Below are 25,959 nucleotides of genomic sequence, written 5' to 3'. Positions count from 1 at the left end.
AGGAGATATTCTCTAAAAGGTACGAACCGTAGGCGAAATTCGAGAGCGACTGTCGTTTACTTTGCGCGCGCACGAGTGCCCTGCAAAGCTTTACTACCGGCCGCTGATGCTTTATTGCGTTATTTCGCTTTTACTAGCCAAGCGACGCAAACTCGAACGTAACTACTGCCGTCTGTATGTACATACTCATACGTATATGTCTATATGCAAGATCGATGTTTACGAGATAGCTCGCGATCGACCGTTTACATTTCCTTACTTACTTCTCTTCTTCTATTCGGAACCGATTACATCCTTTGAAGAATCTTGATGAGTATTAATATAACCGTAACCCCGTAACTGCGCTCCCTACGAATTGCTTCGAGAATATTGAACTTTTTCTTTTCGCTTTTGCTCGCTATGTTGTATGAAAAAGGAAGAAAAAGGAAAATATAAATACGAGCATGGATGCCAGACGGATGGTTTGTGTGTATATGCGTCTAAAGGATATAAGAGGGTTCGTTCTGTGATCGTCGGAAGGATAGCATTAGTCCCTTTCGGGAAAGTGGCCAGATAGCGGAAGCGCAGCTTCAAAGGCGTACGTGATAAATGGAGGAACGATCGGTATGTGTGGAGGAGCGGGTATAGGGGACGCGAGTAGACGGATATCGGAGGCCGCGTTACCGATATTCCTAACGATGGATCTACGTGCGTCGGATCGCCATCAAAAGAAGGGCATTCATCTCCATTTACACGAGAGTACACGTACGTCTCGTAAGTAGGATTTTCCTGTTGGCTTTACTCTTACGCTTTCTCTCTCACTCCCCCTCCATCCCTTCCTCTTTGTAAGATCCTTTGCGATAGAAGGACGTGCTCGCTGTGGATCATCGGAACACGGTTTGTGTCGTTGGACGAATAAGAAAATGCGAAGATGCTTGCCTCACTTTTATAGACTTAAAAATCGAATTGCGATCTTAAAATACCAATGTTATTCTTCTTTTCTTTTCTTTTTATTTCCTCCAGCTGTAATTACAGATTGATCGTTCCATTGAAATGTTGCGGATTAACGGACGGAATGGAAACGATTTAATTCTTATCGTAATCATTTTGCAGTATCCGAGCGAGATCAAAAAAAGTTTTTACATACGCTACTACGAGGAAAAGAGAATCGATATAGGTTATATACTTTGTATTTTCATTTCCGGGAAAATACGCGCGTTCGTTGGCTTTTCATTTCGTGAAAGAGTAGCGTAGTCGTTTCAGGAAGTAGCCATTATTCTTTGAGAGCGATATGTGCTCCAAGCGACACGTAATAACGTCGAGGAATTTTCGTCCGCGAGCATCGTCCGCGATCTTCCCGGTCGTATTCTACGTTCTCTCTCTCTCTCTCTCTCTCTCTCTCTCTCTTCTCGTTTCTCTTAAAGACCTTGGAAAGATCAAATTTTCTTTGCGTCTTCCCCATATTCTCCTCTCGTTCTACGTTTTATATTTTTATCGCGAAAATTTGTGGGAAATAAAAAGACGAGGAATAAATTAAATTCAAACTCGTTTCTTCGCCAAGTCGAGTACGAATTACGCGTAATGAGTAACGATATGAAAATGGTAGTTTTTCATTGATTTAAAATATCCGAGAACAAGAATGTCTGCCTGCGAGTGACAAGATTACGGTGGTAAAAGAACGACCGATGGCCCATAGAAGAGGGCGTGCGTCCTTAAACGAACTGTCCCGATCTAGATCGAGCGTCTTCGCCTCTTTTCTCGAGTGGCTCCTTCGAATTTTCCATCTCTCTTTTTTTCTTGGACGATCTCGCATCGACTAGACGTCGTCTTTTAAATAGAACATGTAAATAGAAATCGCCAAAGGTAAGCGCGCGATTGAAATGAACGCTTAAAGTTCAATCTCGCACCAATCGATGGGCATTAAGTATCAAAGATTTTAGCCTTTCGTCGTCATACTTCGTTTCATTGAAACGAGCTGTCGTAAAGTTTCGAGAGATCTCATAAATCATATATGTATACATCGAACGGGACGTTTTTCGTCGACAGGTTCCGACGACAAAAGTTCCCCTTTCTTTCGGAATTAATTGTACCGTGATATTGAGACGATACGGCGTGTAACCGTTTTCTCAAAACAAACGACTGAAACGCTTGTATTTGGAGTTCTTGGGATTCTATCGGGAGGGACGATAAAACCTTTTGGGTCTCTTTCGCTTTTCTATCGTTTAGGTCGATTCCTCTTTTTCTTCCCTTTGCGAACGACTCTTCCTTCGACTCGCAATTTTTCTCCCTTTTTACCGTTTCATCTCTTTCCTCTTTTACTCCCTTTCTTTTCGTTTTCTCCCTTAACCTCCAAAAAAACTGGCAGTCGTCTTCCTGCAGCGTCGAAACACAATTGGTTCCAAGAGTTTGGCTCTACGTGAACCCTCTTTTCAAGTTCAATTAAAACCCGACGACTTGTATCGATTTCTGCGACGGACTTGTCGAAATATAAAAATAAATCGATATAGCTCGATAATATCACTCAAGGATCTTACGACTAATGAAATTTTTGAAAGATTTTACAAATTCGCGCTGATCTTGCGCATAGATACGAATAAAATCATTTTTTTGCCTTGTGGTTTATTTGCCATAACTCGAAATTGCACGGATACACTCGTCGTCGAAATTGCATGCAAGGGACGAAGGTTTCGTAGATCAAAGAAAAAATAATATTTAATTCGACGATGTCAAACATCTTTACGTGCAAACTCCCTAATGCTTTTACCCCTTTATAACACGTGTGTGTGTGTGTGTGTGTGTGTGTGTGTGTATGACTTAATGACTTGGTAAAAGTCCGTGAGCAGAATAGAGACTAGAAATGAGATAATCTGTCGTTCGCAATGAACTTTGCCTATTGTGGGTTGAGCTGGAGAAGTTTCTCCTAGTCGTCGTCCTTAGTTTGAAAGGCACACATACAGAGGGTGAGGCGGGGTTAGGGGGAGAGAGTATGTGCGTATGCATGTGAGAGGTCCATGAAACGACGGCACCGATAATTCTGATAAGACCACTCCTGCATGCATCGCACGCCACCACCGATGCATATTATATACAGACATGGCGACTGTTAAAGGACAAATAGGAACATGCGTGATAGGACAAGTTTCCAAGTTAAATGGTCCATGAACGCTAGTTGGGATTAGTTGTTCTCTTCGGTCGCTAAATATAATGTAGACCACGTGCATACATAGGTAGAGATATTTTTTCCATCTCTCTTTTCATTACACTTTTTGAGATTTAAATTGATCTGCCGTTGAAACGATCGAGCAAAGCTATACGTGTCGATGATAATGTTTTCGAAATAATTTCGTACATTTATCAATTAGCTTGATCACTATATTGTGTATCTATCGCCGAGTTTAACTTCTCTATCTCTATCGACTCGATGGCTTCCAAAGTAATAATTTATTGGATCGAGGTAAGCGATTCATTGAAACGTCAAGATAATTTGAACATTTTCTTATCGATTTTAAGCTTTTTTTAAAGTTTGCCATTATGCGATCATTAATAGCGACGATATCGATTATGAAAAAAAAAAATGTAGTTTCACGAGAAAAGAGAATTCATAGTTATTCGCGCGATAGTTTACTTCGGTTCGTGTCATCAATCGTAAGAGATATCTTGATCCAAGGCAAGTGCTTCTGTAGGAATCGCCACATTCACTTCAGGGACTATCCTCGACCTAGTTGAAAATCCCCTAGGAGCTCTCAGTTTGGTTACATTACGGCGAGTGCTTTAAAGTTTTGGAGTAAAAAATAATTTCGTTGGCAATATTCGTGCCTTTACTTGAGAATTCTCCGGGCTATCCGACGAGTGCTTTCGTCGACGACTTTCTCCGAAGTAACGTGACGAGTCATTGAAACTTTTTTTTAACTGAAACATCAAAAGTTCCGCCTGTATAATCGATAAAATGGAACAATATAAACGATCGAGACTTTGCGAGAATTCTGATTATCTTTTTTCAAAATTGTATTATCTTTCTTCTTTATAGATGCGGATCTTTGCCCGTTCCTTCAAAGCTCTTAAGTTTAGCCTGGTTTTATAATATATAGGAACTCTGCGAATAGAGATCTAACAAATTAAGGAGAAAATAACTCTCTCTCTCTCTCTCTCTCTCTCTCTCTCTCTCTCTCTCTCTTAAGAAGAATCTTTTGGAACAATTACGAGTGCAAATAGTACGAGACCGAAAATGAGAATATCTTGGGGCTTCCGGGATTGCCCGGAGGAATTTGAGTAAACCGTGACGAAGGTTCGTAGAATTAATAATGACAAAAGAGGAAAGAGCGGACAGCTTTGACCAAGCTGGATCGCCTGTCTCGACTATATCTACACATACAATATATACCTAACAAACCTACGCGTAGAAACCTACTACGTAGGTATATACGTAGGTATATATGTATACGTCATGATGCCCCATTATGCTTATGAATATAAATGCACCCATGGGAATGCGCGCAATAAATGCCGGCCACTGCCCTTGCGGATCTCTGAATTCTGCTTTACTGCGCGTAATTCGGGTACACGTGCTACCACCTCTATTTCTCTCTCTCTCTCTCTCTCTCTCTTTCCTCTTTTTCTTTCTTTTTTCCATCTTCTACTCCCAAAAATGTGAAAATGAAACGACTGAAAGTACCGTTCCTTTTTCTTCTCATTTTAACGCAGCAAGTCCCATATTTAGGAAAAGGGGAAAAAGAAAAGAAAGGGTTTGAAGGAGTAATCAAAACAAAGTAATTTGCACGTGCTTTCAGAGATATTATGGCAACATTGATAGCAGGGCGTCATCTTTTTTGAAGAACCATAAATTATTTTCCATAACCATCGTCGCGTTTATTACAAGAATAATGACGCGTATTTATCTAAGCGTATCTCCGATTGCACGCGTAAAAGTTGGCCCGTCCCGGTCGTAAAACTGGACGTATCCTCTTATTATAGTGCCCTTCTCAAACCGGTTTCGAAAGGACGAGTTCTCAGCGTCTACGGCTCTTTTTCAACAGCTTCCTTTCCGATTAACTCGCTAACTCCTGACTGATCCCTCTCACGCCGCAGCCCACTTTTATCCTACCCATCCAACCAGGTCCCTTTTCACCTCGCAGCCAACTTCTCGCGTGTCCACCAGCTTTACTCGCTCTTGGATCGTTTCCAAGGGTCTGAATCTGCTCGCACCTTCTCCATTCCGCGTATTCCAGCCTCTGCATACACCATTTCTACCGTCCACTTTTTTTCCTTTCTCTCTACTTCCGTCCGCCTATCTGCGCAGGCCATTTCCCTTTTTATCCGATTTGTCACACTAAATTTCTTTCATTATCGTTCGCTCCGATCGGCAAGAGCCAACTTTTTCTTTTTTACCCTTCGAATTTATCAACGGTACGAACCGATTTCCCTCCCTCCTTCCTCTCTCCTCATTTTCCGACCAAAATAAATTCTTTGCTCTTTAATAATGCTTACTTTACTATTACGCATTTTGTTGTAATTGCATTTTTCGAAAATGCAATTAAATTCCATCCCTTTCTTATGCTTTGTTAATATGTTCTTAAAAGGACGTCCAAGCGCCAGGCATTGTGCGCGTGTCGTCTGATGCTTTTCAACGAATATTGTGTTCCATGAAAGCCAACGCGCTGTCATCGCGTGGCTCGACGCATAATGTTATACGAAATATACGTCAAATACCAACCCACCTTTCGCATACGTTCCACCCACTCTTTCTCCCTTTCCATAACTCACCAAACGATTATCGCGCGACCCATGACGCCTCCCCTCGCTTCTTTTACGCAACGATGCATTGACTAAACGTACGAAAATTCGTTCATATTCACCTTTGATTCTCGTCCGTATTCCACGTTTATATTCAACGTCCAAATTATCGACGCGATATATTTTATATTTTCCCGTGGCGTCGCAAATGAGCGTCGTCGTATGATTACTTTTCCAGAGGAACTTGTCGTTTTCTTCGTAAAATACGAAATAGACGTAGGAGTATCGTCTTTTGTCTTCGTTGAATGAAACCCGAACGCGTATTGCGAATATAATAGATGAGAAAGAAAGAAAACGGAGGAGACTCATCTTTCCATTTCTCCTTGCAGTTTGCACTCAATTCAGCAGGGGCGTGTACTCGATACTTGGCGTCGTCAGTCCGGACTCGTTCGACACGCTTCACTCCTACAGCAACACGTTTCAGATGCCCTTCATGACGCCCTGGTTTCCTGAAAAGGTAAGGGGGTCATCTATTTTCCCGTGAATTCGGGACCAGGACTCGACGATAAATTCGAATTTAACGCGAGAATAAATATGAATTTGGCGCCTCTCTTTTTCGAAATCAATCGAAGATCGATAAACGGGGAAACTACTTTTTCGCTGTCATTTAATCGATCGGTTCGTGCCAAATGACGTTATATACCAGCGCGATTCGTCGGATAACGACGAAAAACCAAAAAAAATTCGCAAATATCGCAAAGAGTCGTGCGGCAGCCGCGTCGAAAGATCGCCCCTCGGTTCTTCTTTGCTATTCTATTACGATCGATATTTTTGTTCGTGGTTGTATCGTAATGAACGTGAAACTGTTAACGAAGGGCAGAAAAGAGATGCGAGCGAGCGCACGAGCGAGGGAGATGGAACGTGCTAGAACGGCGCATCCTGCACGGCAATCAGATACGCATAATAGGATCGTTCGTATAAATATATATATATATATATATATATGTATGTATGTATGCATGTATGTATGTATGTACATATGTATATGCGTCGACGTCGCACATATACGCATCTACGTACGTAGATAGGTGGGCGCGTAGTAATACGCGCATATTACAATTTGAATTTCCAAATGAATTGGCCGGCCGAAATTTATCCAGCCGAATCGCGACACGTTGCATTTATCGCGCCGATATCCAACGGTTTCAGAACCGATACCGTCTCTCGCCTCGTACGCCCGTGCGAAATTTATACGCGCCTGTGAAACGTAGTCGTGTAATACATGTAAACGCATCGAACAGGTTGAATTCACATAGACGGCACATGCGGAGGAGGTATCCTAGGCGAATAAGTTTCGTTAAACGCGAGACCCGCGTTGGTGTTTTTACCGTGATACATAGAGATACGATCACACGCACGCGTAGTAACGAACGTCGATGCCGTTTAAATGCTAATCTCGTTGTAATGCTGATTCGACGGCTCGTTTTTTCGTTCGAATCGGTCCGCCGTTCGTTCGCCGAAAATCTACGACGAATCGATTTTCTCTCTTCTCTGATTTACGAAAAAGAAAAGAGAAAGTAATCGCAATAATTTTTCTCCTTTCCAGGTTCTCACACCATCCTCCGGTCTCTTGGACTTTGCCATAAGCATGCGTCCGGATTACCATCGTGCCATCATCGACACGGTGCGATACTACGGATGGAAGAAAATCATCTACCTCTATGACTCCCACGACGGTGAGTCCTCGTAACCTTTGACTTTCTCGTGCGATGCATATACCCGTATACCGTGTATAGCTTATGTCGGTTCGTCTGGAACCTGTACACGTTCAAGGTGTACGTACCTGAGCGTGCACGTCACGCATGCATATATATATATATATATATATATGTGTGTGTGTGTGTGTGTGTGTGTAAATATATATATATATATACACACGCACACACACACACACACACTCGCGAAGCTCCATAGCGGTTGCAAAATTTCGAATTCTCATCTTTTTTCTCCTCTTTCTCTCTCATTCTCCCCCTCTGCCCGCGCCACCACCGGTATGTCTTACTTTTATTACCTACTACTATCCAGGCAGGTACCGAGTCGGGTCTCTGGTGGGCAACTTCCTTCCGGCGGATATCATAGCGAATCGGTATCTACGATCGCCCGTTTCTTCTGCTTCGGCCTTATACACGCACGGGCACTACTTAGTTACATAGAGGCGCAAACTAGAAACTCTTTTTAAGTAGAAAATACTCCAAAGCGTACGTTCTCCTTTTTGTACGTTTTTCCGTGCAAACGAAAGGAGAGAAAAAGAATCTAGGTTCGCGTCACTCGGTAAATAATAATTGAGAAATTCTCGTAGAAGCGAAGACAAAGCGCGACACCAATGTCAGGCACGTAAGCGGGGAAGGTCGAACGAATCTCGGGCGAGGCTTGAAACAAGGTTTTTCCTTTTACTTTCGTTATTCCTAGAGTAAAACGTAGAAGAGGTTACGTTGGCCGTTGCAACATAAGACGACGAGTCCACGCTTTCCTTTTCCGTTGGCAAGCTCATAAATCTTCAAAGTTCCGTAAAATATATTTCGATTGCTACTCGATGATACAATAAAAACCGGTTTAACACGGGGGTTATCCTCTTACTCTTACGATCGAGAACATACTCGTGCCGCATCTTAATTGTTGCCGCATCCTTTTTTCATCCAAAATTCACATATCTGATTCGTTGGAGAAAACGAACGAGTCGATGGAAATCTACAAATATTAGACGTTTCGTTTCCTTATAATCTCGTTGAAAAATTTTCTATGTCTGATGAGACATTACCTATCTTTCGAATATTATTGCTCCATCGAGCACGAAGGAAAATCAAAATCAGTATCGTTCGATCGATTGGACTTTAATTGCCCCGAATGCTAATACGCTATGAGAAGCTTTAAAAGTTTCGTCTTTGTTTCGACGTATTCACGTAGATTCAAACATTTTCCATTTCTTATTATCTATTTCGTATCGAATAAGTTTATCTTTTTATTATTTTCATTAGCTCGGCTATTAGCATCGCGTCTTGCGTGACTATTGCTCAATAAATATAAAAGCGATAAAGTGACCGTAGAGACGGATAGTTAATTGTAAGGAAAACGTCCTCGAGACTCGTGACCTTTCACTTTGCAACGAATATCTTTTAACGTTGGAACGCTGAAATATCATTGAAATATTTATATACATATTTGATTCTTTCGCGAACGTTAGTCTCCAGAGGATACGTCTCTTTTACGCTTCACCGTGCTTCGGTGACGATCGAAATAATTATTATTATACGCGATCGTTGTATCGCGCGAAAACGGAATGCGTCATGACAGAGACGAGATGAGTTTTTCCCGCAATTTTTCCTGTTTCGCTTCTACAATAGAAGGTCGCGCGTTTATCGAAATGCTCCTAATATCGTGAAGTTAGGCAGTGATCTTCCTCCTCGGGAGAATCCTATTCGGGGAACATTGACCGAACCGTCGGAAAGGTTCAAGGACAGATCGATTCCGCTTCCCGTCTCGAAACGAACGAACACAGTTCGCTTCGCGATCTTACAGAAGCATCGTGACCGTATAAGTGATTCGAAGCTGAGCCCGTTGATTGATGTTGCAAGACCGAATTAACGATGCTACGAAAAGTAAGAATGAAACTTTCGAAGACTCGCTAGTAGATGTACATTGACATCTAGCAAGGACGAAGTCGATCGAGTTCCAACGAAATCTTTATCGAAAAGTATTAAATGACTCACGATCAGAACGATCTATATTTAACGGATCGGTGATGACGTTGCGTAAAGTATTGTCGATATGACTAACTTGCATTATATCGCGGGAGGGAAAAGAAGAGAGAAAAGAACGAACGAGATTTCCGCGCCGAAAGGAATATGGGCCGTGGTACGAGGAATGGCCATTCAAGGTCATAGTGGAACGTATTGAATTCGAGCGGCAGTCGAACAAGTCGGTGGACTTGACGGGTCGGTTTATTTCGGCGAATCGAAAGAATTCCAGGTTGTATCGATCTTGGGTGTTAACGGAGAGAATGACGTTCTTCGTTATTTCGAAGAAAATCTACAGGAAAATAATCAACGTTTGAAAATGATGGCTTTGGTACGCGGAGTCGACCGGTGTGGCGCCAACCAAGAAGAGGGGATTCCAATAAAAATACGTGTAACTCGCACGCGTTCCTGAAGTGGGCAGAACGCGTTCGGCAGCTCGCAGTTTCCTTTACGTGTCTCGTCCGATAATGACATCGACGACGATATCGAGGTATCGCGCGAATAGCGTCCCGACACGTTCATTTGCATTCATCTTCGATTTTTAATAATTGCCACGAGTGTTTGTGTATTGTTATAAACTCTAATTATAAAACTTACGTTTGTTACTTGACCTTTCGTCAAAGAGAGGATCATCATGGAAGGAAGTTCGGAAGATGCTCGCTTCGTCAAAACCTTTCAAAGGTGCTTTTTCTTCTTTTTTATTTATTTATTTCTTTTTTTTGTTTCTTCTTTTCTTTTCTTCTTTTTTTTTGTTTTTTTCAACAATTCGATCCGTTGTCGCGTACGAGAACTAACGTAAGCCGTTTACGAAGCGAACGGTTTATATCAATGAATTCTTGAACTTGATCGTACGAAATGGAAAGATCGATCTATCCCACTGAATTTGAAATTGTACTCCTTTTCGTTTACTTTTTTCTTTTTTACTCCTTGGCGACGATCAATAATTAATCTTTCCTCTGGCGTGTCAAAGTTCAAGGGACGAATCGTCAAAGGGATTGGCGAGGTTTATCTCGTACAATGCCAGGATGCACAGGATCGACTGGCGTCCACCAAGAGATTGACATCTGCTCGGCAATAATCCTCTTGGATAGCTCGGTCGTAAGCTTGCCAAATAAAGTCTATCGATGCCATCGAGCGACGGCATTTCATTTTGCGTACTCGCAAATAATCTTGCATACTCATTTTATACGCATTCAACATTTTCTAGATAAGAAAAGTCATATTTTACGTAACTCCGTTATAGTTAATTTCTATTTCATTCGACGATTCAAATTTCAAAGTAATAACGTCCTTCGTACACAAAAAAAAAAAAACTCAATTAAAGTTGTAATAGCGTTCGGTGGACCGTGAATAATGCACCAAGAATCAAGTGCACGCTTCGTTTGATCGGATATTAAGAATTCTATATTTATGTAAGATGTAAGTAAACCTATAGACGTATCAACCAAGAGAAGATGATAAATGCGTGATAAACTAAAAGGTGTGCGATTTTATGCACAGTAGGTTGACTCACGCTGTCAAGAGATCGCAGCCTTTCCGAATGATTACTTTTCTTTTCGCTCAATTTCCCGTCGGCACTTAAGAAGAGACCGATGACTCTGCGCCCTTAAGAGGAGAATAAAGATAAAATCAAGTCTGACATTAGGGCTTTTCGATATTAGCGAAATGAATTCGTTTATGTAGAATATTCGGGGCGATCGCGTCGATGGGTCTTATAGAAATGCAAAAGTGTTATCGAATCGATGTGCGAGATACGATGCAGCATGACGAAGAATCTCGATCCGATTAACGTGCATCGACCTCGTAATCGTCTTCGATACAACGTTCCATCTTTCTTATCGACAAAAATTTATCACCGTCAATCGTTAGAAATACAATTCAATTCGCATGAAGAATGGCATAATTGATCTGTCGTTTTTTCAAGTAATATTCAAACGTTGTATAAAATTCTACAAGGAGAAAATTTTTATCTTTATCATTCTAGATAAAATTCAATAGCGTCTCGTTATCATATATCTTCACGCGTACACGTTTTCTTTTACAGTTAGACGTTCTCCACGCTTATCCGCAGTTAGTAAAAACTCGACGATCAGTGCGCTTTCTACGGCCTTCGACGAAACAGCTATTTATCTGTTGCCAGTAGATTCCGATCCTTCTTTGATTAATCCAAAGATTTATTTAACAATCGATCGGTTAATTCGAAATTTGGACCTTTTGAGAGAGAAGAAAATCGAGAATATTATAAAAGCCGTTTGAATTACTAATAAATATAAGGAAGAAGGAAAATATTATGTCGTGATTTGTATTTGTCACGGAAAAAGAAAATAAAAAAATAGCGTCACGTAGTTTGCATTTGCGATGCGAGAAAAATCAGTGAATACAGAATACTCGGAGTCATCGAGGCACATAAATCCGAGTTAAGGAACGCACGTTTCGGTTCCGTTTTCCTAATAACCAGTGCATTGTATCGTTAGCCACGTAAATTGCGTCGTCTCGAGAGACGCGTGTAAAGGAGAAGTAGGGATGCGCGTTGTGTATCACCCGGCCTTTTCTCTCTTCCTCTCTCTCTCTCTCTCTCTCTCTCTCTCTCTCTCGTTCACATAGTAGCAGACAGACAGACGCACACTTACGAACATTGGCATCTTTCGAAAGATCGCAGACTCAGGCCCTCGCGGCTGCTATGCGTGCACAGAGTGAGAGAGAGAGAGAGAGAGAGAGAGAGAGAGAGAGAGAGGCGCGTTTACATATACGTGAAACCGTATCGCATTCAGCTTCCTCCACCTGCTAGGAGATACGTGGCGTGGAATCGAGTTAGGATCCTAGTTGGCTCATCTCCCGTAATTTCTCTCTCTCTCTCCCTCCCGCGAGCCTCTCGCTCGCTCTGTCGCTATCTCCCACAAACGTTCCAAGAGTCGAAACGCAAATTCGTACGCGGAATACTCGTGGCACGCATAACGAATAATTTCGCTCGTCGACGATTCTTTCCCTCTACTTGGATGTATTAACGCGTATATGCGTATAACGTATTCGTAAGGCGCCCGTAAATACGATTAATCGTGGAAAATGAGGAAAATGAGGAAAATGCATTAAAGGCAAATGCATTCGCTCTTTTGATTCATCTAATTGCGGACGTTCGGTCTTTAATCAACGAAATAACGACAATGGCGTTAATGTTTCTTTAACGATGATTAGAAATAGAGATTAATTATCGAATGATGGTCGCCGCGCCCCGACATATCGATAGATGATTAATAATCGTCAAAAGTTAAGTTAATTAGGCACTTTGTAAAAATTGTCGTTTAACGTTTCTTCGATTCGATTTCACGAGGAACGATGAAACGTGAGACGTTTAAGGCAATTAAGTTCATTACCAGGAGAAACTCGGCGTGTAAATAAAAAACGCGATAATCTCTTTTATATAATGTTAGATGTCGAGACTAGAGAAGAGTCTCGCACGCATCTGTGTGCGAATATCAATGATATTCGTCTCGTTTTAACTCATTCGATTCTTCTTTAGACTACGTACGTACAAATTACCGTCAGCGAAGAAACGGTATTGTTTCGAAAGGAAAACGAGAGAAGCCAAAGAGGAGGAGGAGGAAGACGCTTCGCGATGTTTTCTTAATAGCGAAAAAGTGGTCAGGGTCATCGGGGTGACGCCGGATAAGACGGCAAGTGGAATCCAGCAGGAAATATCGATAACCAACGAATCTCCTCTCGAGGTATCACCGAGAAAGGGAATAATGGACGGCGAGATCCGTCGACAAGCATTGATCGGCTTCGTATGTGAGTAGACCCTACGAATTGTTTGAATCGATCGAACGGAGAGAGAAAACGGCAGATCCTCCAAAGGATTCTATTGATTCTTCTAACATTCCTCAGGTAATCTCCTGGTCATCGACAGCGGACTCCAAGAAGGCTGGAGTACGCCGACCATTCCAAAGTTCACCAGCAAGGAGGATCCTCTACGCGTGAATAGCGATCAAATCGCTTGGATCGTCAATTTGATGTACGTCGGCGTTGGAATCGGTTCCACGATGCCGTTCCTTCTGATGAATCGTATAGGTCGTAAGAAAACTTTACTCCTAGCCGCAATACCCAAAATCATTAGTTGGATTCTGATTGGTGTTGCGACCGATCGAGCTAGCATCTTTTGCGGTAGAATACTCGCCGGCATTGGCTGCGGCATTTCCTATTCGGTATTGCCGATCTATTTCGGCGAGATCAGTAGCAAACGTACTCGTGGTCTCTTAGGTACGATGATGGCGGTTAACTTGAACGTCGGAGTGCTACTGGTATGTTCGATCGGTCTCTGGATTTCTCGATTCACAATGGCCATGATAGCCGTGTGCGTGCCAATCTTGTTCCTGATAACTTTCGCCTGGTTACCCGAGAGTTCGGTCTTTCTCACGCGACGAAACGAGCTCAGCTTGGCGGAGAAGACATTGCGATGGGCCCTGGGAAAGGAGAACATCGACGAGGAACTCGAGGAGATCAAAAGAACGTTAACCATGGAAGATTCTTCGAAAAAATTGAATTTCCTTGAGACCGTCAAAGAGGTGTACAAGAACAAAGAGAACGTTCGAGCCTTCGGTATAATCTTAATTCTATACAGTGCTCTGACGCTCACGGGCGGCGCGCCGATATTGGCTTATCAATCGGACATCTTCGAGAAAGCGAACTTTGAGGTATCGGCGAATTTGAGCATTATCGTGACTGGTTGTGCCATCGTCATAGCTGGCACCGCTTGTGTCTTCTTAGTTCGCGTCACCGGAAAGAGAGTGTTGCTTTTCATCTCTGCGCCAACCTGTTTGTTCGCTCTTATCATTTTAGCTATCTTCTTCACTCTTCTCTCGGCGGGTTACGATGTCTCCAAGTTCAACTGGATACCCTCGGTATTCATCATGATTTATGTTCTTGGTTATGGATTAGCACTGAATCCAATGCCTCTCGCTTACCTCGGCGAAATATTTCCTTTCGAAATGAAAAGAGCTGCCGCGATATTTACCTCGCTCTATTACGCTGGAACAACCACGGTGATGATCAAGTATTATCAGGTATGTACTCTTATTGGCGATTTTATTTGGTTATGATGAATCATGGGGATAAGGTTCGCAATTCGGACGCTTTTATCTTTGCTCTTGGCTCGACGGCGATAAAGGATAATGCGCTCGTCGTTATGCGCGCTTGGAAAGGCGCGCGTTTAGACAGACGTTTTCACGTCTTGGTAACTCCTTTCAAAAAACGCTCAATGCGCTAACGTAATATCAATTGGTATAATAGGATACACACGCTACATTTGCTTCCTTAACGCGTACACACGTATTTGCTTCCTTTAACGAATCGTATCAGTTGCGTTGAGCTGTGCCTTGCCGGATATTAACGCTACGCTACTAACGGATACACGCATACATTACACGTGCGATGTCGCTTCGTGGAATAACAGTAAGGGTTTAATTATTTTGGAATGAATGAAGAACAAAGCGTAATCGGACATGTCCACTTTTGTGTTTATAAAATTCTTAGGTCACGCAAGATTTATACGGTACGCACGTACCCATTTGGACTTATACTGTGATAACTATGATTTTATGGATTTTGATTTATTTCTTCGTGCCCGAGACGGAGGGAAAAACACTGGAGGAGATACTATTGGAACTGAAGAATAAGAAATAACGTATCGCCGAATCAAATTGTGGGATCGGTCTCTCAAAGTCTCGATGTTTCTGATCGTACATGTACATAAGTGTAATAAAGGTATATCGTAAACAAATCGAATATCAAAATTCGAGGCATTCTATGAAATGGAACATTTTTCCGATTGACGTATAAAAATAAGGATATTATGTAATAATGTAATATATTATGTAATAATGGCGAAATCAGAAACGAACAAAAAACAACACTTGGTAGTATCGATATCTGGGTAGTTCATACTCGCGGCATCAAGCTTTTCCGTGATACGATTAGATACGATTAGGTACGATGGAATTAGGCTCGAATCGGTTAATTGTCTGATTATTTAGCATAGAGGCCGCAAGTGATATTAATCATCGAATCAGAATCGATTTTATTCCAATGGCAAATTACTTTTGCCACTACTCTTTTAGAATCGCTAATCGAGTCTAACGCCTCGCTTTTGTCCAAAAATAATTGTTCCCCATTGCTCTTGATCCCTCCTCACTTTTATCCGATAAATTAGCGTTTATTCAAGTCGCACGAATCAATAAGGTAAGTGAGAAAATGAATAGGTATGTTAGTCATGTACGAATTATAAAAAATCGTCATCGCCGATAGACTCAGGTCTATCGCTATAATTAATATAATAATTGAGAACGATATATTGCGTTGCTTATATATCAAATTTTTATGTTCCGTCGATCCTCAAAGAGTGATAGGTACCTATAGGTAAAAACCCATTATACCAGACGTTCGCAGATGTTTCGAATATAAAGTAATCCGTATTCGTTTTACCATCTAGAACACTTTCATGAATTACCATAAACGTTTTCGACAAAAGCATCTCGTAGAAACGTCGCGAGTGATCGCGTGCGCTCGTGAGTTACATGCGAGTACGTAAATAAAGACGCGTTGGCGCGGGAAGGTGCACTCAACCTACGACAAGATCAAGATTGATAGACTACGAGTTGCAACATGTACGAAGCATCCACTTAGCGGTGCATTATCCGAATGAGAACGTCTACGGCCTGAGTCTTAGCTAATGCAACGCCTGCAATCCGAGTAATGGCAACCACTTATCTACGAAGGAACAACGGAGTAACCCGTGTTAATCGTCAATTTAAAGTCGGCGCGTTTGCGATACTCAACGCAAACTCGAATCTTTGCCGGAAATCAGACGATCTTAATTATTTCTAATCTTTTATTATCTTTCTTTAGAATCTTATGAAGGAAAATGCGAAATTTTGATAATGACAAGAAATTTTTACTGTAGCGTTCTTTTATTTTCTCTCTCTCTCTCTCTCTCTCTCTCTCTCTCTCTCTTTCCCTCCCTCTATCGAAACTGGACTAGATTAATAAAAAACAAAAATAAATAACAACTAGTACTTCAATGAAACTTTCACGGTAGTGGAAAATATCTTGATCCATTGATACTCGATAAAACGTAGATCGAAAGAAATAAGCGATGCATTTCTTTTGGAATCTCTCTTACAAAGATTAGCGAAAGAGAAGCTGTAAATCAATTCTTATTTTAAATATAATACGCATGTTAAGTAAATCCCTTTAAACATTCGATAATTTCGAGGTGAATAAATAATGAATACGCTTGATTAGCCGAAAGTAATTTGAATCGCGATTTGAAGAAATTTGTGATTCTTCCTCAGTGTTCATAAATAAATATTAACAAAATCAATAGCGAAAACCACTTTGTGCGTAAACGAATGTTTCATTATTTTTGTGGTGAGTGGTATACGCGTTGTTGAATCTTGGGTGCTCGCAAGGGAACTATTTGCCGTCTGCTTGTTAGACTACCATCGTATTCCGGCCGCTACATTATTCACCGTGGTCGTGTAATTAGGAAGCCGGAGACAAGTATATCAGCGTGTGTGTCTCGCCGAGATCTTACGTATGTTTATATGCAAGAGCTCTCTCTCTCTCTCTCTCTCTCTCTCTCTCTCTCTCTCTGTATACTGTGTTTACGTGCTTTTCTTGCATGCAACGTGCTAACTCGATAAACTATTATTCATTGTAACACGTGTAATATAGCATTAATATATGTATTACAGAATTATGAAATATACCTATAAAGTTAAGGTAGACAAATTTTACGATTCGACAAAAAAACGATCGACCGACAAAATTCCATCTACGATTAATTAAATAATATTCAAGTACTGACAATTATCATACTTTGATGAAATAGACGATGTATCTGGCAAGCTTACGCGATAAGTTTTATTTCGTTGAAATGTGTACGTTTAAATAACAAAAAAAAAAGTCGCGATTTCGAGAGAAGCGAACAAGAGTTTTGTATCTATCGCAGACTATTCCAAACATTTTGCGCGTTTTCAATGTTTTCGTTTTCAATGTTTTCCTTTTCAATGTTTGCGTCCGATGTACTCTTCATAACAAGTAAACGAAACAAGCCGTTTGCGCGCATTTTTCAAAGAGAGAGGGAAAAAAGTAGAAAAAAGTAGATGAAAGGTCTCGGCCTCTAGACGCGTAGCACACACCGATAATGAATTACCCACTGTTGCAGATCAAATAGTCTCCGCAAAGGTGTTCACGCTGGTTTGGATCGCGTGTGTGACTAAAAAGGTAGTCGACCTCCTCCCTCCCCTCCCTCCCCTTTCTCTCTTCTTGTCTCTTTGCGGATCAGAGATTTTCTCTGTCGGTGATCGGTGTGTCGGCTCGACAGAAAGATTTTAAATCGATCGGGCTTGTCTGGCTTTTACGCGAGCGCGTCATCGAAGCCTCGACGACGGCAAGAACGCTTCGTTGTGAAATTTTCATCGAATTATCTGCTAGCTCGTTACATCTTTCGCGTATTATTTATTAAAGCATAAAGTAATTTCAGTCTTTGAGGATGAAAAAAATCTGGTGTCGCGTTGACATACCGAGTCGGACAATAGGTTTACACGATGACAAAGGTAATGTAAATAAAATATGCACAAATGAACGCGATATGAAAGATCCTTTTTCATTTTTCTTTTCGTCTACACATTCCAATTAGTTTTAATTCAATGGCATATTCCTTTCGAACGTGACGTTTCTCTTTTGTAACGGAAAGCGGCTCCATAAGGATGGTGGCGTTAAATCAACCTCGAGATTGCCTTTTATCGTCCGTTTGATCTTGGATTTTTCTCGGTCGCGAAATATTCACTCGATGGAAATGGCTGCTGTTGCAGTTTCGTGCCTTTGGAAAGGAGCGAAGATTTAAAGGGCAACGTCGACGATGGTAATAACTTAACATGTATCGGCATTCGAATAGACTCAATACTTTCCTTTGTCGGCGAAGCGATACTGTTCTTTGTGTAGTAACTTGCTGTACATTGTACAGTTATTGCCCATTGTTCTTTAGCGATCGACCACGGTTATTTCTATTGAAAATAATAAAGTCTTTTCAATATTACATTCTATCGTAATACGCTGACAATGGGAGTAATCGTTAAATTGAAATTGAAGCAAGTTGATCTCAGTCACGTCGGCGGAAGGTAATCAAGCAGTAAACCAATGAGGACGAAGAAACGACATGGTGGGTTTTTAACCTCGCTAATTAAGGGACAACGGGAGACAACAAAGAAGAAAGAGGGAGAGAGAGAGAGAGAGAGAGGAAGAGTATATAGAAAAGGGTGAAGAAGGAAGATGCGTCTCGTCTACGTGTCTAGTCCGTGACCCTTCGCCGTCGGACGTGCTCGATGTGCTCTTGCACGATTTGCTAGTCCCTCCTAATGTCTAACGTCGTTCGTGCGCGTGCACAAAACTCGAAGACACATTTTACCTAGTTTGTTCGAGATAAGGAATTTTCTAAGTTCTACGTATTTTCAATATTAAAGGAATTTTTTATCTAAGAATAAGACAAGGATAAAACACTTTATTGCCTTTCATTCGTCAAATCGGATACGTATTATTACGACGCAATTTGTCTTCGATGAGATAAAATCGGTCGGTCGGACGGACGGACAATGACACGATGAATGTCACTAGCCGGATGAAGAATTTCTATCTTTGACCGACCTGCCGAAATCCAACAATTCCAAGTTCCATTCCTTTGAATGTAATGAGACGAAATTCAATGAGACCTACGACAATATTCTTTCGTAATAAATAAAAGGTAAAACGATTCTCGACAATTTTCCTTCGATATGTATTATAAATAAATAAATAAATAAACGATAGAACCTACCGATTATTTTTTATCCAATTCGACAAATGTCGAAACGTTGTTGACATCGACGGTTATAAAAATGTGATCTATCCGATCGAAAAATTGAGAGGACGACAGACGGAAAAGCAATGATGGAAAAAATTCGAACGGGAATGTTTTCAACTGGTTTAATGAAACAAAGCGGTGCCGTGAATATTTTTCCTTTTCGTTCTATAACCATGCATAGATATAGGTGCAAATACATCTACGCATATAGATACGTCTATACATTTCCACTGCCCCTGCTCGTAATGGATCTTTCGATCCATTTCCATGGTGCGATAGGCGCAAGTGGCAATACAACGACGAAAAGCAAACAAAACGAGAACGCTAGCGCACTATGAGTTGGTCGAAAATATTCCACCACAGGAATCGATGTCCTCTTGGTTCTAGTCGATAGGTTGCGTATAATATGTACAGATACATAGGTGTAGTAGTCGGCTACGAGCTTTTCCGAAATTCGACCTAATGAAAAAAGCTTTCGCGGATTCTATTTCGAGTAGCCTGAGAAAGCGTTCCCGGAGATCGATCGAACGAGCTACCATGAGTGGACTTTAAAATCAGAGAGAGAGAGAGAGAGAGAGAGAGAGAGAGAGAGAGAGAGAGTAATCTGTCTCTCGGGGGGCCCTTCATTTCGGTCTTCCCCTTTCTCTCTCGTTTGCTCCCCGTAAAACAATGCGCCGCGATATGTCACGCGTACCGAAGTGTTCTCGACGTGCCCATTAATTGGAATTCGAACGCACATAAACATCTCTCCCGCGTTGCTCGTTATCGCCAGCTCTAGATGCACCTTCCATACGGAAGGATTGGAAAGATGGAAAAAGAAAGGGAAAGAAAGCAGAATTTAACTATATCATTCTTTAATTGAAATAAAAAAAGAAATTAAGAATTTGTAAATTATGTAGACGGATAAACGTAAATACACACTATTTGTCTCATAAATTCTTTATTATTTACTCGGACTTTGATTCCGGGAAGTTCTTCTAATAGGAATAGGAATGTGATTCGTACGTGTAGCTATTTAATGATTTCTAATAGTCGGTTAATCGGTATATCGAGTAATCTGTTTCATGGATTTCTCGAGATCGTCCGGAATTACGATTTATTGACAGACTGATCTTTGAATGACACAAATTGAGCATGTAGTGAATTAGAAGAGGAAGAGAGAAGTCGATTGCAAACTGTAGGGAGGGAGGGAAGGAGGGAGAGAGAGAGAGAGAGAGAACAAGAGGAAGGGAATACGGCCGAGGTAATGGAAATTACTGGCAGAATACGTGGCGTCCGTACCGATACCTATTCCGGATATTCGATGATTATACGCCTCGTGTATACGGATATACGTGAATATACAGATCTATATCCATATATAGCTACTATATGCACGGAAGATTCTCTTAACCATTGACATAGTCCTTTGCCAATTTTCGACTAACGTTCGAGAATCGACCCAGTTCCATTCTTCGACTTTTTCCTCCTGATATACAACACCGTTGGAACTCTTAGATACATTTTATATGTAACGGCATCTTTACGAGTATTCCGAGAAAATATTTGAGTAGATCCAATCTTCGATGATCGCGGAATTGTCTCGAAGAAGAGAAAATCGATTAAAAAATTTTCTCACGTCATTAAGTGTCCACGTCACTACTAATAATATTGTGCTACCTCGCGTAATTATCTTCGGTTCTTTGTTTTTTTTTTTTTTTTTTAGCGAAAAGCTTCACTACCACCACAAATTTTACTACTCCGTTTGTGCGATCGCCAGGTCAGTGTCCGACCATTAATAAGGCACATAAACACGATCCACGATCGCACGAAAGAAAGAGTTACGTTAATTAGTCGAATAACGTTATCGAAATAACGCCTCTTCGATCGTCTCTTTCTTAAAGTATTTTTATCGTTAATTCTTGGATTCGATATGGTTGACGAGGCCAAAGAAAGCTTTCAACGAGTATCCCTCTCGAATTTGAAATATCGATAATTAGCTTTTTCATCTATTTTAATGCACGGCCAACGAGCATGTCAATGTGCGTACAGACAAATGGACGGTTCGAATAACTTGGCTCGTAATAAGTGCATTCGAACGGCACCCATTGTCCAGTCCAGTCTAATCGGAATAACGTTCGTGCTTTCGTCGATAAGCGACAATAAAATCAATCGAAACCAAAGTATCCTCATAGTGTGTGAGAAAAATACGAAGGGATATCTTTGTTTGATACTTTACGATCGTAAAGATAAATTTCTTGCTCGATGTTTCGAAGAACCGTTTATGGAGCATTTCAACTTTCAAGTCAAACTTACTATTGTTAGTTTGACTTTTGATTGAAAAAAGAATTGGAGCGTGTAGACGAGCGTTGTCCGCTTTTATCGATTCTTTCACGTAGAAAAAGTAGCGTTAAACACAGTTCCTTGCTGCTGCTCCTCGCCATAGATAGGTAAGGCAACACTTGGAACTAGTTCGTGCTCATTTATGATCGATTCTACAGTTTCGTATTTATTCGATGTTAAATCATTTACCAAGATGAGAATTGCACCCATCGTGCCAATGTAAATTTACGTGATATTCGCGAGCGCTCATTATGCTCTAGCAAGGGATCTCGATCGTTGGACGAGAGGTAGGTATAGTATAACTGGTAACGATAGTTCCTTCCGCGTTTAGAATTAATCATCGTTAATAGAGCGTGTTGACCGGGTGCATACATTTTGTAGGTGGTATAATGGTCACGTGCCAGGGAATTGAAACAGTGGATTGGCGTGGATTTCCGTGCCAACCGTTTTCAGGGCTCGGACAGCGCGAGCAGGTTTAAATCCTGTTAAGCCTGAGTTAAATGCCGTCATACCACCCTACCATTGTCCCATCGCGTACGTTCGGTCTCTCCGACTCTTCTCCAACCCTCCGCCCTTTCTCATCATGGTACACATCTAGTCGCTAGCTAAGGTAAATAGAATATCTCGCGTTGCGATACGTTTCCGCTTTCGTCCGCGGAAATTACAATTTCCCTCGAGATCTTCCTTTTTGTCCACGATGGCGTCGAGCGTTTTAACGGTACGATATATCTTATGGGATTAATCAGTTTTAAGCCAAGCACGAAATGTGAAAAGAAAGGAGAAACGAAGCCGATGTCACTTCGATCGATACATAATAAACTCTCATCCGATTCTTGTCTCGACCGATATCTATCGTTACTTAGAAATTTACGTTCTTGCTGAAAGATATTTTTATCCGTACCCGTATTACGTTGGCCACTTATCTTTCCAAGACTAATCCAGGATGAACGTGAGTGCACGTATGACCCTCTACATTTTGCTCTTCTGTCTTGTCAAAGGGCGCACGGCAGGGTCTCTCTCTTTCTGTCTCTCTCTCTCTCTCTCTCTCTCTCTCTCTCTCTCTCTATCTCTCGTTTCGGCCAAGTGGACAAAGTTTTTAACGAAAAAAATTAGACGATGTAATCCTTTCATTAAGTTCTAATCTGTTTCGCATGACAGTTACCTTGAAATACTTTTCCCACATCACTCGTTAAGTGACATCTATGATACCGAGCGGCAGTATAGATATTTAAAATGTATCAATTTCAATACAAAGTTAAAATAGAAAATGCATGTGTACGAATTTTTCGAACTCTTTTGCGAACGAATAAGCTCGTTTCTTAGAGAAAGATTTACGGAAAAGTGAGCATCGTCGTTGGCTTCGCGACGCCGATGGACTTTAAAATGTAGCCAGGCACGTTTGGTTGGCTCTCGACAGTGACAAACGTTCTCGTCGTGGCTCGACGTATCTCATCCATAATTCTCGCGTCGACCTTTGGAAATGAAGGTACTCACCTTTTATCTTATCGTAATTGTGCATCTCAATAGCTTCATATTTATCTTTTTTGCTCTGCGTGCATGCGACGAAAACGTTTCCAACGTTCGTTCAACGTTATTAAAAAATCGCGAGATATTATCGTACAGTCGATGAATAGACGAGTTCATCAAGACGAAGAAGGAGATAATGCGGTCTCCTTTCATCCAATCCCTCGGTCTTCTCTCTCGTCAGGGAAATTATTGCGAGGGCAAGTCGCATCTTCGACGGTAGATTTGAAGGAACAAAAGTCCGAAAAATTCTGAAGACTTTTATCCTTTTCTCTCTCTCCCTCTCTTCTTCCTATCTCCTCCTCCTTCTTCTTCTTCTTCTTCTAGAAACGACTAATAGCTCGGTTTTAAGGCGAGTGTAATGCCGCTTCCTCGAGGGATTAAAAGAGGGAGCGAATATCCGAGATTGCCCTCGGGATGGTTACGAGCTGGGACGCGCTAATCAGTCCGTACTCTGTTATTCGGACTAATCAGACTCTTCGGGAATCCTTGTAACGATGTTCCTGCCTCTGGCGGTGTACGTGTATCCTTTGGGCGAGCATGACTACGCACTCGCGATCATACCTTACCTGCTATAGCTGTTTCTGTGTGTGTGTGTGTGTGTGTATATATATATATAACGCAAACAGAGTGGATAGATACCAATGTGTTTCGTTTTTTTTCAACTCGATCGAGAATTAAATTAATTATCCGAGATGGATAACGTTAGTAAAGGTCGCTCGACTTTTTCAGCCTACTTCACCGTCTCGCGATCGATGTCCTTTCTCGGAGAGAAGAAAAATATAAACAAATTTGGCTAGGGGTGACCCAAGCGAAATCTGACAAATGTAAAGATTTTATGTACGATTTCGAAGCAAGACTTTCTCTTTAAGCTCGGAAACATACCGGTTGCATATTCGGCTTGTACTCGATCGCTCATTGTCATGGCCGCGAGAGGATGAGATGCTGCACACCTAGTCGTATCTATTTTGACATTAGTTTCCATCGGTCTCGGTGGTATTCCCGTACCACGCATATATACGTACACATACACACACAGACACACACACACACACACACACACACACGTATGTACGTTCGCACGTGTGGGTCTGGAGAGAGAAAGGAAGAGAAACCGCAAGCCTCCCGTATGAGGCGGCAGACAGGATTGTTCGCATACCGTGCCAGACGAAATGGCGCGTTTGTCCCTCGGGCCATCTCCGCGTCGCCAGCAACGCCGTTGAGGGTCGTCTCCTCATCCTTGATCGTTCTATCCACGCGCCAGCTATGCGATACCCCGCATAAATTTCATTGCCTCTCGATTCTTTTCGTCTATTTGTACTTTTTTCTCCCTTTATCTTTCGAGGAGCAAGAGAAAATCGCGTATGCAACAAGATACCTACGTTCGTTCAATTTCATTTCTATTCCAAGGATTTCATTGCAAAGCCTGCAATTTTGAAGCAATCGCAAAGTTTACGATTACACGAAAAAGTTGATCTCATTAGCGTCTTCTTCGTATAATTTTCACTTGGCAATTATCCTTTGATAAATCGACAATCTATGATAATTACGTTGTTACTCGAAGAGCTTGAAAGTTTTAATCCAATCTCTAACGTCGTTGTAAGGCGATTTAACTTCAGTTTCGATTCGATTAATGAATGTAAACACGTGCAGCGGTATCCCTGCATAAGCTATAATTTTTTCTTCTTTTCTTTTTTCTTCCTTTTTCTTTCTATCTAACTTATGAATCTCGGGAATAATATTCAAAGATAGAGATCTACGTATATAAAAGTATTATGCGAATTAGCTTAGACGAGTAGAAGCTGACGTAAACGTAATTTGTCTTAGCCTTAATCGCTTGGTCCGTAGAGACGATTAGCATCGACAACGTGTCGATAATTAGTCACATCGTAGTGCGCCTGCATGTTAAAGCGGAAGCGTAGAATATTATAGAATTCAGGACATATTGGATGTCGCTGACTTCCTGCTTGTTGACGATTTCCAACCTCTCTGGGTGTGGAGTTTCAACTTCGATTACCCTGTCGGCGCAACCAATGTTCCGCACTTTTTCTTTCTTCGTCGGCCGCGTTCGAAATCGTTAGTCCTCGGGATCGTTGTACGTTCGATACGCTCGATACTCGTTAAACGCATCCTAACTTGTAGTGGATTTTCGACAGATGCGACTTTGGCGACGTTAACGTATTCCCTTTCGTTCGATAGCGAGTCCAACGACTCGTCACTGAGCATTATAATATCACATTTATGTGATATTTTGTAAGTTACTTGAATTTTTAAAGATCTTTTCTTCTCGTTGTACAGCTTAAGAAAAAAAGAAGACTACATTTTGAAGGAGTTAAAAATAGATAACTCATTTATTACGAAAATTTATTCGAAATAAATCAAAAAATCATCAAAAAACTCTCGTTGAAGTAATACCCTCGGGAGTAAAGAATAAAAATTCACGTTTTCATTCTCGACGCATTTAGAAAACGCCAGTAGTTTTTTGGGTCAGTTACTGATGTAAACAGAGAGAGAGAGAGAGAGAGAGAGAGAGAGAGAGAGAGAAAGAGTGCCAACACGCGTGGCCAACATCGTCGAAAGAAGGCCGAGCTCGCTCGCGAAAAGTTCAAAGCACTCGTCGAAATACAAGCTGTTTAGTGACGTGCGACTGAGTTATCACCACCACCATCATCACCACTTCACCGAACGACACAGTCTGCAATTGCGCCTTTTTGCTCT

General features: G+C 41.4%; 2 protein-coding genes across 7 annotated transcripts in view; both read left to right on the top strand.

Moving 5' to 3' along the window:
* Window positions 1-25,959, top strand: part of GluRIB (Glutamate receptor IB) — a 127,642-nt gene that overhangs the window by 86,451 nt on the left and 15,232 nt on the right. For all 6 annotated transcript variants that reach the window (XM_035862691.2, XM_035862690.2, XM_035862693.2 and 3 more), the window contains exons 3-4: window positions 6,099-6,226; window positions 7,316-7,445. In XM_035862691.2, coding sequence (XP_035718584.2) covers window positions 6,099-6,226; window positions 7,316-7,445 — 258 coding nt within the window. The remainder of the gene's footprint in view (window positions 1-6,098; window positions 6,227-7,315; window positions 7,446-25,959) is intronic.
* Window positions 9,303-16,442, top strand: LOC146872554 (trehalose transporter 1-like protein). Its single transcript, XM_085661293.1, has 4 exons — window positions 9,303-10,184; window positions 13,021-13,289; window positions 13,386-14,560; window positions 15,030-16,442. The coding sequence occupies exons 1-4, from the start codon at window positions 10,138-10,140 to the stop codon at window positions 15,177-15,179; spliced, it is 1,641 nt and encodes a 546-aa protein (XP_085517419.1). The 5' UTR covers window positions 9,303-10,137; the 3' UTR covers window positions 15,180-16,442.

Source organism: Vespa mandarinia, chromosome 14, assembly GCF_050613455.1.
Source record: "Vespa mandarinia isolate Hongniang chromosome 14, ASM5061345v1, whole genome shotgun sequence".
In the NCBI taxonomy this organism is placed as follows: Eukaryota; Metazoa; Arthropoda; class Insecta; order Hymenoptera; family Vespidae; genus Vespa; species Vespa mandarinia.
Note: the sequence above shows the minus strand (reverse complement) of the source record. Positions and strands in the feature narration are given on the sequence as shown.

Excerpts from the sequence above, each read along its gene's own strand:
- LOC146872554 (XM_085661293.1), top strand. The coding sequence starts at position 10,138 with ATGGAAGGAAGTTCGGAAGATGCTCGCTTCGTCAAAACCTTTCAAAG. Across the intron at positions 13,290-13,385 it reads AGCATTGATCGGCTTCGTAT|GTAATCTCCTGGTCATCGAC; the intron begins GTGAGTAGACCC and ends AACATTCCTCAG. Across the intron at positions 14,561-15,029 it reads TGATGATCAAGTATTATCAG|GTCACGCAAGATTTATACGG; the intron begins GTATGTACTCTT and ends TAAAATTCTTAG.